At 41.0% G+C, this 14,753-nt stretch overlaps 1 protein-coding gene across 2 annotated transcripts; it reads left to right on the top strand.

Annotated features, from left to right (window-relative positions):
• Positions 1-19: 19 nt before the first annotated feature.
• Positions 20-14,157, top strand: zbtb8os (zinc finger and BTB domain containing 8 opposite strand). Of its 2 annotated transcripts, none has more exons than XM_080211461.1 (7): positions 20-126; positions 2,103-2,127; positions 3,435-3,556; positions 7,656-7,738; positions 11,442-11,494; positions 12,857-12,893; positions 12,985-14,157. In XM_080211461.1, the coding sequence occupies exons 1-7, from the start codon at positions 45-47 to the stop codon at positions 13,069-13,071; spliced, it is 489 nt and encodes a 162-aa protein (XP_080067587.1). In that variant the 5' UTR covers positions 20-44; the 3' UTR covers positions 13,072-14,157. The 2 variants fall into 2 exon arrangements, with proteins under 2 accessions (XP_080067587.1, XP_080067589.1); XM_080211463.1 differs by having other exon boundaries at positions 12,944-14,157.
• Positions 14,158-14,753: the final 596 nt, after the last annotated feature.

Below are 14,753 nucleotides of genomic sequence, written 5' to 3'. Positions count from 1 at the left end.
AGGGCGGGACTGTGGTTCCGCGCAGGCGCAGTGCGGGCTCAGTGATGGACGATCGGGAATACGATTTGAGTGCGGCTCAGAAAGCGGTGAAAGCCAAATACCCGCCCGTCAGCAAGAAATATGAATGTAGGTGACCCTCTGCCGGAGCCCCGCACTGCCGCCTGTGCGGATTAACCAGGGGGCGGGGGGATTTGAGAAGGGGAGGTGGGATCGTCTCCCAGAATAGTAAGGAGGAGGCCATTTGGCCCATCATGTCGGCACTGGCTCTCCAAATGAGCATCATGACTTTGTGCCATTCCCCTGCCTGTTTTCTGCACATTATTATTGTTCAAATAATCATCCAATGCCCTTTTGAATGCTTTGATTCAATCTGCCTCCACCACACTATTAAAGGTGTGTGTGTGTGTGTGTGTGTTTGGTATTCTGTATACAGTAACAGGGGGATTTGTAACTAAGGAAGGAGTTTGCATGTCTTGACACAGTGATTGGAATCTTCTGTTTTTACTCTCAATAATTGAGCTCTCAATAACGTGTTTTTATTAATGCTGTAAGATACTTCAGTTGAAGGATAATGTGTAAATGCCAAAACTATACACTGACCAGCAGCTAGTTACTGACACGAGCCAGCAGCTAATTACTGACACGAGCCAGCAGCAATTCTCATTTGACTCTAGTCATGACACTTATTAAAAATTATGTCTTTAGAAATTGAGCTCTTTTGACCTGACAATAGATTATCTTACCGCCCGCCCAAACCCAATCGACATTTACTTATTTTTCTTATGGGATATGAGTGTTGCCGTCACATTCAACATTTATTGCCCATCCCCAGTTGCCTTGAGAATGAGGAAGTGGTGTGTGAGCTGCTTTCTTGAGCAGCTATAGTCCATGTAGTGTAGGTATACTTGCTGTGCTGTTAGGGAGGGCATTCCAGGATTTTGAACCAGTGACAGTGAACGAACAGTGATCTATTTTCAAATTAAGATGATGTGAGACTTGGACGAGAATTTCCAGATGGTGATGCTCCCATGTGTCTGCCGACCTTGTCTTCCTAGATGATATGGTCACGTGTTTGGAAGGTGCTGCCTAAGGAACCTTGTTGACTTCCTGCAGTGCATCTAGTAGATGGTACACACGGCTGCCACTGTTTGTTGGTGATGAAGAAAATGAATGTTTGTAAATGGGGTACCAGTGAAGCAGGCTGCTTTGTCCTGGATGATGTCAAGTTTCTTGAGTAGTTGGAGCTGCACTCATCCAGGCAAGTGAAGAATATTCCATCATACTCTTGACTTGTGCCTTGTTAATGGTGGACAGGCTTTGGGGAGGCAGGAGGTGAGCTACTCCTCACAGGATTCTGAGCCTCTTACCTGCCAACGAACAGTGGTAGCCATGTGCACCATCTACGAGAGGCACTGCAGGAACTCAACAAGGTTCCTTAGGCAGCACTTTCCAAACAGTATTTACATGACTAAAACAGTTTTGTTTCTGGTCATAGGTAACCTTCAAGATGTTGATAAGGGACTAGCTTTACATTGAGTGGGCTCATATTTGAATTGTCTATTATAGAACGCCATAAATTATGTTTAGTAATTTTGTTTGCCCTGAGAATTAATTTAAATTTTATAATCCAAATGTTACCCAAAGACTTATTGGCTAAATGAATTGCTCACTGTTTTAACTGACATGTATCGGTCAGGAAGGTTACAGAAAACACTGGCAATGCTCTGCTGATCAGGCAGCATCTGTGGAGAGGGTGAAAGAATTAATGTTTCGGGTTGATGAGTTTTCATCAGGTTACAGATTTGATTCTTGGTCAGTTTGAGTTAGCTGCTCTTAACTAGTTAAGATTAGGAAGACCGCACTTTGGCCTGGACACCTCTACTCAGGACCTTGGGTCATAGTGCCTGAATGAATATAATTCATGGCAGTGAAGAGTAATTAAGACACCAGTAAGTGAGCAAAATTACAATATTGCTTCTGGTATTGTGGATAATTTAGATGACTGTAGACCACAATACAATTTTTCTTTAGTGAATCAGATGAACTTCTGTACATTGTATAACAGATCTTGAAGATATATTAATCATTTTTCTTCTCCTTAGACTTGGATCACACTGCAGATGTACAGTAAGTTTTTTTAAAAAATTACTTATAAACAAACTGTTTAAAATGAAAACTGATTGCAGATCTGGGATATAACTCTTTGATATTCAGGAAGTAGCCTGTAATATCTGATTTGTATGATTCATGTTGGTATTCATTGCAACTCCGGGATTCCACAGTGATTACTACACAATATTGCAGTGATGTTGCATCACCTTTCTGTTGAAGATTCTCTTCAGACCTTGCGTTTCAATAAAATCTTCAGTTGGCTTTAATTCATCTATATTTTCTAAATTTGTGTCACTTCATAAGAAAGACTGTCTTGTCAAAATTGCTACCACTTAATCAACATGCATTTAATTCTGTCAACCCTAATGATGAACCTTATGGAACTAGGAATTCCAAAAGTTGTTTCAAACAAAATATAAAATCAGTATTCTCTTCCCAGGAAAAATAATAATTTCTCTGCAATAATGGCAATGGGTCCCTGAAATTTAGCCACTTTATTGGACCATGTAAACTTGCTGGAGGATTACCCTAGTAAAGGGACAAAGTTGATCCAGTATTGTCACTGGGATTTTCATTTAAAATCAGACATGTAAAATGTTGTGTGCTTTTTCATTTGCAATCTGAAAAGTATGAAGCATCACAGTTAGATTGTGACCTCACAAACCTGAACTGTGTCTGTAGATAGTGCCTTGAACAACATCAACACTGGAGTATTTTCAGACCTCACTGGTGTGGGTATTGGTGGAATCAATTTTAAATGACTTTGAATGCATCAGATAAGCATAGTGGACAAAATTAGTTTGCACTGCAGTTTAATCGTACCTATGCATCGCTTGGTGCTTGTTGCAGATTGTGACACAACTCTGGAATATGGTTTTTGTATTCTTTGCAAAAAATTGTTACTTGTTTTCAAGTACAGGTGTTGGGCGAAAACTGCAGATGAACAGGTTTAAATTCGAGTCTTACTTCTGTGATAAATCAGCTGATCTAAATATAGCAAATGTTAGAAATACCCCACAGCGTTTGCAGCTCTTAAAATATCAACCAACATTTTGAGTGCAGGCCACTCTTCAAAACTAAAAGATGTACTGAAGATGGAAGTTTGTTACTTATTCTGCAGTATATTGTCATTACCAGTCTATGATATAGATTTTTCATTTAAATGCTTTTTGGCTGACCATTTGTGATTTGTAGCTGAAACAAAATTGACGGCTACTAGCCTCGCAGTTCATGGTCAATGCGTAACAGAACTGGTAATCTGCGTGGTTTTTATGAAGCAATTACCTTTCAGTTCTGAGGCCCTGAAATTCTTCTTTTTTCAGGTTACATTCATGGGGCGATACGTTAGAAGAGGCATTTGAACAGATCGTTATGGCCATGTTCGGTTACATGACTGATATTGAAACTGTGCAACCCATAACAACAATTGAAGTAGAGGCTGAAGGTAACCATGGTGATATAGTAATGTACTGTTATGACCAATTAAATGTCTAGATACATTTTCAGTAAATAAAATTTGTCGATAATGTATTATCCTTTCGCGAAGCACACTGGAGTTGGAGGGCACTTGGTTCACTGCTTTGCTTTCACAGTGTGCTGTTTTGTATCAAATTCCTGGAGAATAAAGATGGGAGGTTACAGGGCATCCATTATCTCAACTACAAGCCCTGTACCCACAGTTCCCAGGGTGGAGCATGAACCTTGAGGAAGGTGTGCTTGTCCGGTTGTCTGCTAATGATGTTTAGGAGAAGAGAGAAAATGTGGGTGGTAGCACATCAGTCCACTTTCCAGTTTGGAAAGAACTTGCACGATCAATAATTTGGGCTAAAAATGTAATTTTGTTTTTAATATTTAATTACAAAGGAATTAACTTAATAGGCACAATTCATTTAAGAAGAAAGGCAGACTGTGATCTCGGGGTACATAGCTCCTTGAAAGTGGAGTCACAGGTGGACAGAGTGGTGAAGAAGGCATTTGGCATGCTTGGTTTCATTGGTCAGAACATTGCATACAGGAGTCTTGTTGAAGTTGTACAAGATATTGGTAAGGCCACACTCGGAATACTGTGTACAGTTCTGGTCACCCTATTATAGAAAGGATATTAAATTAAAAAGAGTGCAGAAGAGACTTAGTAAAATGCTATCGGGACTTGATGGTTTGAGTTATAAGGAGAGATTGGATAGACTGGGACTTTTTTCTCTGGAGTATAAATGGCTGAGGGGTGATCTTATAGAGGTCTGTAAAATAATGAGGAGCACAGATGAGCTAGATAGTCAATATCTTTTCCCAAAGCTAGAGGGCATAGGTGTGCAGGTTGGAATGGTTTGCCAAGCTAACTTGCCCTTTAGTGCCCCAAGATGTGTAAGTTAGGATGATTTGTGGAGTAAATATGTGGATAACAGGTATGGGACTTGAGTAAAATGCTCTATCAGAATGGCCTCCTTCTGCACTGAAGGATTCTATGAATCCACAAAACTGGGGCCAGGTTCATACTAGTATGCTGAGTCCCTGGCTTCTGCTCAACTGTTTATGGGTCCAACAAGTGACATACATTTAGCAGGAATGAAAGAGGTGGGAATTGGAAAAATCTGGTCAGGCATCATAAACATCCTTGTTATTTGATGGACACCCAATGTGCTACCTGTATGGTTCTGTCTATTAATAATGTCTTAGCACCAGTAATAGCTAGCCACTAGTATTTACTTCAGCTGATAGCAAGTGATTATGTTTGTTTGAAAACTGGAATTGCTAGAGTAGATAATGTTGTTCTATTGCTTCGAAAAATGATTGGGCAACTAGGGAGGCAATGGCCTAGTGGTATTATCGCTTAACTATTAATCCAGAAATTCAGCTAACATTCTGGGGACCTGGGTTTGAATCCTGCCATGGCAGATGGAGGAATTCGAAGTCAATAAAACATTTCTGGGATTAAGAATCTACTGATGACCATGAAACCATTGTCAATTGTTGGAAAAATCCATCTGGTTCACTGATGGCCTTTAGGGAAGGAAATTTGCCGCTCTTATTTGGTCTGGCCGACATCTGACTCCAGAGCCACAGTAATGTGGTTGACTCTCAGCTGCCCTCTGAAATGGCCAAGCAAGCCACTCAGTTCAAGGGCAACTAAGGATGGGCAATAAATGCTGTCATATGTCGTGAAGACCGTATTGGAGAACATTTACCCAAAGATCAGAGGCTGAATGCCCATGACCGCTGAAGTGTTCGCCAACAGGAAGGGAACAGTCTTGCCTGGTGACTGTTGAGTGGTGTTCATTCATCCGTTGTCATAGAGTCTCATGGTCTTCCCAATGTACCATGGTACCAATGTACCATGCAGACGCTACGACAACAGATGAATAAACACCACTCGACAATCACCAGGCAAGACTCTTCTCTTCCTGTTGGTGAACACCTCAGCGGTCACGGGCATTCGGCCTCTGATCTTCAAGCAAGCATTCTCCAAGGTGGCCTTCACAGCGCACGATAGTGCAGAGTCACTGAGCAGATACTGATAGCCAAGCTCTGCACACATGAGGGTGGTCTCAACTGGGATCTGGGGTTCATGTCACACTATTTGAAACCCCCATGACTTGCCTGAACTTGCAACATCTCATTTACTGTCCTGTCTGGAGACAATACACATATCTTTAACCTATGCTTAATGCTATCTCCACTCACATTATCTGCACCTTTAAGACTTGATTAGCTGTAAAGACTCGCATTCTAATCAGTATTCTGTAAACTAAGTGTGTGCCTTTATATGCTCTGTTTGTGATCAGAACTCCCCACTCATCTGACGAAGCGGCAAAGCCTTGAAAGCTAGTGGCGTTTACTACCACATAAACCTGTTGGACTTTAACCTGGTGTTGTGAGACTTCTTACTGTGTTTACCCCAATCCAACGCCAGCATCTCCACATCAATAAATGTTGGCAACGCCCATGTCCCATAAATGAATAGAAAAAAGCTGATGGATGAGCTCATGCATTGAGTCACACCAAGCTTTCCATGCAAACATTTGCACAATAAGCCAAATATTTTTATTGTGTTTGCTCTGAGATCAACAAGGGACTTTTCTTTAATTCCCACAATCTGCCATGGTATGTTGTTAACCAAATCCCTACCTGGTTAGAATGAAGCAACTAGTTTGACATTTATTTGAGTTGCGATCAGGGTGGGTTGGGCAAACACTGCTGCGGCTGTTAACCATTGTCTTTACATCAGAAATGTTAAAGTTCATTGAGGAACTCCCTGCAGGTGTTGGCTATGACCCAGCTTCAAATAGAGCATTTGTGAAGACTAGTGTTTGGTAGGATGGGTCCTGCACCATTGTATCCTGTCTCAAGTGTAATCATTTGGAATGTGCTGGGTGGATACTTGCATCTGTAGTGGCACAACAGAGTTAGTCATCTCACTGAAGGTGCAGAAGTTGAAATGCCACCCTATCCCTCTGATGGGGAGATTCCAATTAAAATTTACTCTCGGAATTGCGGGGTATTTGGTAGAGGTGTTCAGTTGCAAGCAGAAAAGCCTTGTTAACTCCTGGAACAGAATCCAGGCCTGTTTTCAGCAGGTGTAAGTTTAGCTGTACCCCCGGAGATGAATTGCCGAACCAGCCTTGGAATGACTTCCCCCTAAGGTTTCACTGATAATTCCACCCAGGTTTGAGTCACCACTAACTGGAATAAGGCCAGTGTTGCAAATTCACGCCATGCAGAGAATGGGAGTCACAATCTAGTGCCAATTAACCAAAGAAAATGGAGGCTCTGGCTGCAGCAAATGTATATTCAGATCTGGTGGCAGACATTCAAATCTGTCAACACATGGTGAAAAAATGAAGATGTTGATGGTAAACGAACAGAAGTCTAATGGTTTTGCAAATCTCTTAAACATACCCTCTCAAACACCCCCGAGACTTGAATTTTAAAAACTGTTCAGTGTGTTACATAACTCGAGCATTGTCTGTGTGTTGATTTGCGTTGCAATATCTTCAAAGCTCTGACACAATTTTTTTTGAGATTTTATTGCCTCAAGTATCTGGTGTGCAGTGACCCAATGGTAGTCAACAAAGAACTTCAATAAATAAACCCAAATTAACATCTAAAACCATGAGTAATGGTGTTACTCAGAACACAATTTGAATGAAAAGGCATTTGTTTTTTTTCTGTCGGATATTCACTATAAACTGATAACTGAATATCAGTCTTTGAGTAAGTTTGTACCTGCAACAAAAATGAGATATACTGAAAGCATGCAACAGGTCAAATCAGCATCTGTGATGTGGAGTGAACAGACGGGTTAATGTGTCAGGTGTAAGCTGTGTACAAAAACTCTAATTTCCATTATCTACATTTTGTTTTGCATGCCTTGAGGTGAAACATCATTGACCTTTTCAAGCGGCCGACTCTAGTTGGTCACCAGAATTCAGTATATCCTCTAGTATTGTCCATGATTCTGGACGACTTGCTTGTACAATGTGAAATATAATACCAAGTAGTAATTTGAACCTAAATTTCATATTTTGTTTTTGTCTATTTTCTTCTAGGGCATGACATGTTGTCTCTGCTTTATAATTTCATGGATGAATGGCTCTATCGATTCAGCGCAGACATGTTTTTCATTCCAAGGGTCAGTAAATTGTTTTAAGATGGAAATAAGAAAGGAGTGAATTGACATTAGAATTTATCACATTAAGCTCTGTTTGTACAACGAGTAGGAATGATTGAGAAAATTTGAGCTGTGTCTGATGGGCGCTGGGAAAGAAATGCAGTTCTGCAAATTTATATATCCTACTTGTTTTAAAGCTGCCTGAAAGCGCTCCAGTAGAGGCAGCTGGAATTATTTTATCTCACTTTGAGCTTGGGTTTTACATGTTGAGGTGCCAATAGGCTTGGCCGATACATTATACACAGCTAATGTTTATAAAAGTTACCCGGGATTGTGTCCCAAAGGACCTGATGAAGACGAGTATAACATGCTTTCCAAGGAAACTGAACTTGCTCACCCAATAGTTCAGCCATTGAAGAGGGTGTGTAAATAAATGGAAAGTACACATGTGGATGCCAAGGAAGGATCAGAACCTGCAGTTAATTATCTTATAGAGACGTGTAAGATAATGAAGGGGATGGATAGGGTAGAGGTAGAGAGATTCTTCCCACTTAGAAAGGATAGCAGGACTAGAGGGCACAGCCTCAAGATAAGGGGGGGACAGTTCAGACCAGAGTTGAGGAGGAACTTCTTCACTCAAAGGGTGGTGAATCTCTGGAATTCTCTGCCTGTTGAAGTGGTGGAGGCTACCTCGCTAAATATATTTAAGTCACGGGTAGATAGGTTTTTGATAGACAGGGGAATTAAGGGTTATGGGGAGAGAGCGGGAAAGTGGAACTGATCCACTTCAGATCAGCCATGATCTTATTGAATGGCGGGGCAGGCTCGAAGGGCTAGATGGCCGACTCCTGCTCCTATTTCTTATGTTCTTATCAAGACTAATTTGAACCTTCCAAATCCAGTGGGAAATTTGACCAGATTGGGTTTTTCATTCAGTTTTACACTGATTTTGATGGAGAGTAAAGTCAGGCAAGGTGTAAAATAGATGACCCATCCCATCAATTGGTTAGGTTGAAATGACCTCTTCTTACATTTACGATGCCTAGTGATATTATCGCTAGACGAATATTCCAGAAACTCAGCTGCTGTTCAGGGGAAAGTCACTAATATCCTTTAGGGAAATGGGTACTGCAAAAAAACTTAGATAATTAAAATAAGTAAAGAGAGTATGACGGTGACGATGAGCTGTTTTCTTGAACTGCTGCAGTCCATGTGGTGTTGGTACACCCACAGAGCTACAGAGGGAGTTCCAAGTTTTTCGCACAATGACATTGAAGGAACAGCGAGTTATGTCCACGTCAGGGTGGTGAGTGTCGTGGAGGGGAATTTGCAGAGATAGTGTTCCCAAGTGCCTGCAGCTCTTATCCTTTTAGAGGACTGCAACCATGAGTTTGGAAGATGCTGTTTATGAAGTCTTGGTGAATTCATGCACTGCATCGTGTAGATGGTGAATAGGCTTTGCAGAGTCAAGAGGTGAGTTGCTCACCAGGATTTCTAGCCTTTGACCTGTTCTTATAGCAACAGTATTTATAAGACGGGTCCAGTTCAGTTTCTCGTCAGTGGTAACCGCAGGATATTGATAGTAGAGGACTCAGTGATGGTAATGCATTTGAGTGTCATGGGGGATGGTTAGATTCTCTTGTTAGAGATGGTCATTGCCTGGCGCATGTGCTGCAAATGTTATTTGCCATTTGTTAGCCTTAGCCTGGATATTGTCCAGATCTTACCGCATTTAATTGGGATTGCTTCAGCATTTGAGGAGTCATGAATGGTGTTGAATATTGTGCAATCATGGGTGAACATTCCCAGTTCTGACCTTATATTGGAAGGAAGGTCATTGATGAAGCAGCTGAAGATGGTTGGGCCCAGGACACTGCCCTGAGGAACTGCTGCAGTGATGTCCTAGAGTTGAGATGATTGACTCCAATAATCACAATCATCTTCCTTTGCGGCAGGTACGATCCCAACCAGCAGTGTTTTCCCCTTGATTCCAGTTTTGCTATTGTCCATTGATGCCACACTCGGTCAAGGGCAGTCACTCAAAGCTCATGTCTGGAGTTCAGCTCTTTTGTCCATGTTTGAATCAAAGCTTTAATGAAGTCAGGAGCTGAGTGACCGTGGCAGAACCCAATCTGAGCAATACTGAGCAGGTTGTTGCTGAGGCAATGCCGATAGTGCTATTGATGATCCTCTCCATCATTTTACGGATGATCAAAAAATAGATTGATGGGGCAGTCATTAGACTGGTTTAATTTGTCTTGCTTTTTGTGTACAGGACATAGCTGGACGATTTTCCACCTTGCCAGCTAGGTGCCGATGTTGTAGATGTACTGGAGCAGCCTGGCTAAGGGCATGACAAGTTCTGGAGCGCAAGTCTTCAGCGCTGTTGCTAAATTATTGTCAGGGTTCATAGTATTTGCAGTCTCCAGCGCCATCAGCTGTTTCTTAATATGTGGAGTGAATCAAATTAGCTGGAAGTCTGATATCTGTGATGCTGGGGACCTTGAGATGGATTCACCCAGCATTTTTGGCTGAAGATTGTTGCAAATGCTCCAGTCTTATCTTTTGCTGGCCTCCTTCATCATTGAGAATGGGGTTATTCTCCTGCAGTGAGTTTTAATTGTCCAACACAATTCATGGCTGGATGTAGCAGGACTGCAGAACTTAGATCTGATTCATTGGCTCTGTTGCATTTTGCTTTCACTGTTGGGAGACTACTAGTCCTGTGTTGTAGCTTTATCAGGTTGATGATTTTTAGGTATGGCTGGTGTTGATCCTGGAATGCCTCCTGCACTCTTCATTCAGCCAGGGTTGATCCCCTGGCTTGGCGATAATGGTAGAGTGGGGGATACTATCAAGCCATGAGGTTACAGATTGTGGTTGAGTACAATTCCGCTGCTGCTGATGGCCCACAGTGCCTTATGGATGCCCAGTCTTGAGTTCCTGGATCTGTTCAAAATCTATCCCATTAAGCACGGTGATAGTGCCACACAACGTGATGGAGGGTATCCTCAATGTGAAGACAGGACTGTGTGGTGGTCACTCTTACTCATTCTGTCACGGACAGATGCATCTGTGACTGGCAGGTTGGTGAGGATGAGGTCAAGTATGTTTTTCCTTCATGTTTCCATCACCTGCTGCCACAGACCCAGTTCCAGCACTGATGTCCTTTAGGTCTTGACCAACTTGGCTTGTACTGCCTTTGTAATTAGGTAACTCGATATAGGCTGCAACTGGGAATTGGAACCTTGTGACCTAGCTACTGCTTTGATCAACTTAACCATCAGAGGTGCTCTCATAACTCTAAATTTATTTTAAAAAGTACAGAGTATTTTGACTGAACAGATAACCCAAGCAGCTGCAAAATAGCTGGGGTTTGCTTTTTAAATGTTGCTACAAAGCTTGCAGCCGTGGGTTTCCTCCAGATGCTCTGGTTTCCTCCCACAGTCCAAAGTGTGTAGGTTAGGTGGATTGGCCATGCTAAATTGCCTTTAGTGTCCCTTAGTGTAGATTAGTGGGATTAGCAGGATAAATATATGGGGTTACCGGGTAACCGCAGGCCTGGGTAGGATGCTGTGTCGGAGAGTGAGTGCAGACTCAATCGGCCATATTGTAGGGATCTATGATTGTAAAATTTACCACAGTTTAGTAGGAAATTCTGATTTCTGATTCCTGTTAATAATTTTAAAGTTGCAATTCTAACTTTCTTGGTTTTCTCTTTCAGGAGATGAAAGTGATTTATTTGGATCGAGTTAATTTTAAGATTCGATCAATTGGGTACGTACAGTGTATAACTTGAACTATTCAATATATTGACCACTAATCTTAGCTGCTGGCAGGTTTGGGAAATTGACAATATCTGAGCCCAGCTGGTTACTCGAACCTTATACACATTCACTGGATTATCCCATTTCTATTCCCCTGCCCCAGATTTAAATTATATTTTACAATTTTAACAGTTAAATGTTTTTACTTACTGGCAGGAAGCATTTTTCTACCTAAGATTTATTAAGTCCCTGTTGTAGCCTCATTTTGGGCAGCACAGTGGCATAGTGGTTAGCACTGCTGCCTCACAGTGCCAGAGTCCCGGGTTCAGTTTTGGCCTTGGGTGACTGTCTGTGTGTAATTTGCATATTCTCCCCGTGTCTGCATGGGTTTCCTTTTCTCCCACAGTCCAAAGATGTGTAGGTTAAGTTGATTGGCCATGCTAAAATTGTCCCTCAGTGTCAGGAGGTTTAACAGGGTAAATATGTGGAGTTACAGGGATAGGGCCTAATGGGATTGTTGAGGCCGATTGTCTCCTTCTGCACTCTAGGGATTCCATGGTTAGTGGGAAAAGTGTCAGCCAAATGCTGTTCCTTGCATGAAAGAACTCAGTCCCTGATTGAGACCAGCTTTATAACAGAAGTCTAAGACTGAACTGTCTTGTTCCTGCAGTGAGACAATGTAGAAGCAGACATATAGACTGCGGAAAATGCCAAGAAATGGGGATAGGATAGCATTTGGAGTTTCAGCCGATTATTAATACTGTTTATGTTCCAAGCTGAGCCATTTTAAACACTTAAAAAAAACTATTCCCATTGGTATAGCAACGGGTGCAGATTTATTATTTCAGGCATAACTGCAATCTCAATCACTGCTGGAAAATGCTGATGGGATGAGAACCCTTTTCACAGTGATTTAAATAGTTTGTTTGCGTGAACTTGCTCTTTTCAGTGGCTATTCTATTTGGTATTGCGAGTTAATGTTTTGCCATTTTCCTTGCATTTGTTTAATCTTTGAGCATCAGTAGTGAAACTATTTTGTAAGAAAAGGATGAAGAAATCTAATGAGTGGATTGAGAATTGGTTTTTTTGTTTCTGTTTTAATAAGATGTAAGCATTAAAAATTGATTTAACATTACACACAGACTATTAGCGCATGTGCTTAGGGTCTAACTCATATGCCCTTTTGGGCAGTGGAATTCATAATGCTTTAAAAGTTAAGCCAATTGAAATTCATTTAAATTTGTCCATTGAACTAGTGTTTTAGCAATCAAGACAAAATATGCTTCCTAATGGAAGGCTCGTAATAAGATGGTTGTTTGTAAGTTGATGCCTCATGGTTCACTTAAAAAAGGTGCTTTTTATTTTCTGAAAGGTGGGGAGAAGAGTTTGATTTGGCCAAACATCCGCAGGTAGGACTGGAACATTTCAATTTTAACTTGACACATTTCCTCTGGTCGAGGAATTACAAGTGAAATTGACCCAACTATTTCTCTTTTACAGGGCACTGAAGTCAAAGCTATCACCTACTCAGCGATGCAGATTCACGAGGATGAAAAGCCTCAAATTTTTGTCATAATTGATATTTGAACTTTATTTAAATGTTTTGAATGGTTTTCTGTATATTCCAAAAGATGTACAGCAGAGAGTGAATCTTTATCTTTTTATTGAACTGTTATCGAGTATGTAAATAAGATAAGTGCCACGATCAGGAGAACTGTCCCTTTTATTTATGATTAACACACACACAGCGTTTGGTTTTTTGAAAGAACTTGCTGTACCAGAAGGCAAATAGAAAGTCTGGATTTTCGATAGTTTACTTCCTTTTTGGTGAAATGTAATCAGAATGGGTGATTTAGCAGGTTATAAATGGGCATACTGTAGCGAAGGGGCATGTTCCATCTACTGGAAATGTTGGCTTCTCGTGCGATAGATCAATCAACAACAAGTGTGGCAGCTCTGAATTTACCATCTGGTTTTAATTTTTTTTTACATAATTTTCACTCCTTTGAAATGAATGAATATGTTTCATTTCCTTCAACTGACAGAACTGGCATCGTCGATAGTATGTTTGACAGCTGTGCTTGAAGATTGACTGAGTTACTGTTATTGTTGGTGAAGATGCACAGAGTGTGTTCTTATTAGATGTGAAACTTTAATGAAATGAAAAACACCTGACTGAGAGATCGGAATGTTTCTCTCCAGTGAATCCCAAATCATTTCGCTGGCAGTGCGATAGGAATGACTTTTCAATGACAGCAATGTGATGTCACCATAGAATTTATATTTCGTGCTAATGATTTGTGATATAAAAAAATTAACCATTATCAAACTTTTATAAGCATTTAATATTAAATATAGGCTTGGAATAATCACAGCGTTAAAACCTTCCCAGTAGTAATGCACAAGAATCGAATTGTATCAATAAATAAATCATTGAGGATGGTGGGGCAGATTTCTTAATCCTTTTATTAATCCATAATTAAAATTGAGTTTATTTCTTTAAAACAAAGTTCTCAGAATTATTTACAAAAGCTCTTTGACACCACTGATTTTTGATTACTTCATAAACCTGTAAAGTTTTGGCCTCTGCAATTGTGCTGATTAATTATTTGAGGTATTGGGATTTTTCTTTAAGTTCTGTTTTAAAATGTACAATAAAGTTATTAAAATGTGTTTATAATGGTCTTGTTCATTTAGTTTGCTTCATGCAAATTGTTTGTCACATTTACCTGCATCAATGACTCCATTTCAGAGTAATCCATTATCTATAAGCACTCTGTGATATCCTGAGGCATGATATAAATACGAAACCTAAAGAAAACAATCTTGTTCTGCAGCAGACAGTTGCTCGGGAGTGAGATGGAGTTGGGACTATGACATGGAGCTTGTGACAGTGGCTGAAGACATTAGCAGGATGTTTTTGGAGGCTTCGGGTAGCACAGTGACACAGTGGTTAGCACTGCTGTCTCAGCGCCAGGACCCAGGTTCAATTCCAGCCTCAGGTGACCAACTGTGGAGTTTGTACATTTTCCCTGTGTCTGTGATTTTCTCAAAGTGCTCCAGTTTCCTCCCACAGATGTGCGGGTTACGTTGATTAGCCATGCTAAGTTGCCCCATCGTGTCAAGAGGACTAGCAGGGTGTAAATACATGAGGTTAAGGGGATAGGGCTTGGGTTGAATTGTGGTGGGTGCAGACTTGATGGACCAAATGGCCTCCTCCTACACTGGAGGGATTCTATGATTGCTGTCAGGCTGAAATGGAGGGGGGG

The sequence above is a fragment of the Carcharhinus amblyrhynchos genome, chromosome 24 (assembly GCF_965287045.1).
Source record: "Carcharhinus amblyrhynchos chromosome 24, sCarAmb.v2.hapA, whole genome shotgun sequence".
Lineage (NCBI taxonomy): Eukaryota > Metazoa > Chordata > Chondrichthyes > Carcharhiniformes > Carcharhinidae > Carcharhinus > Carcharhinus amblyrhynchos.
Note: the sequence above shows the minus strand (reverse complement) of the source record. Positions and strands in the feature narration are given on the sequence as shown.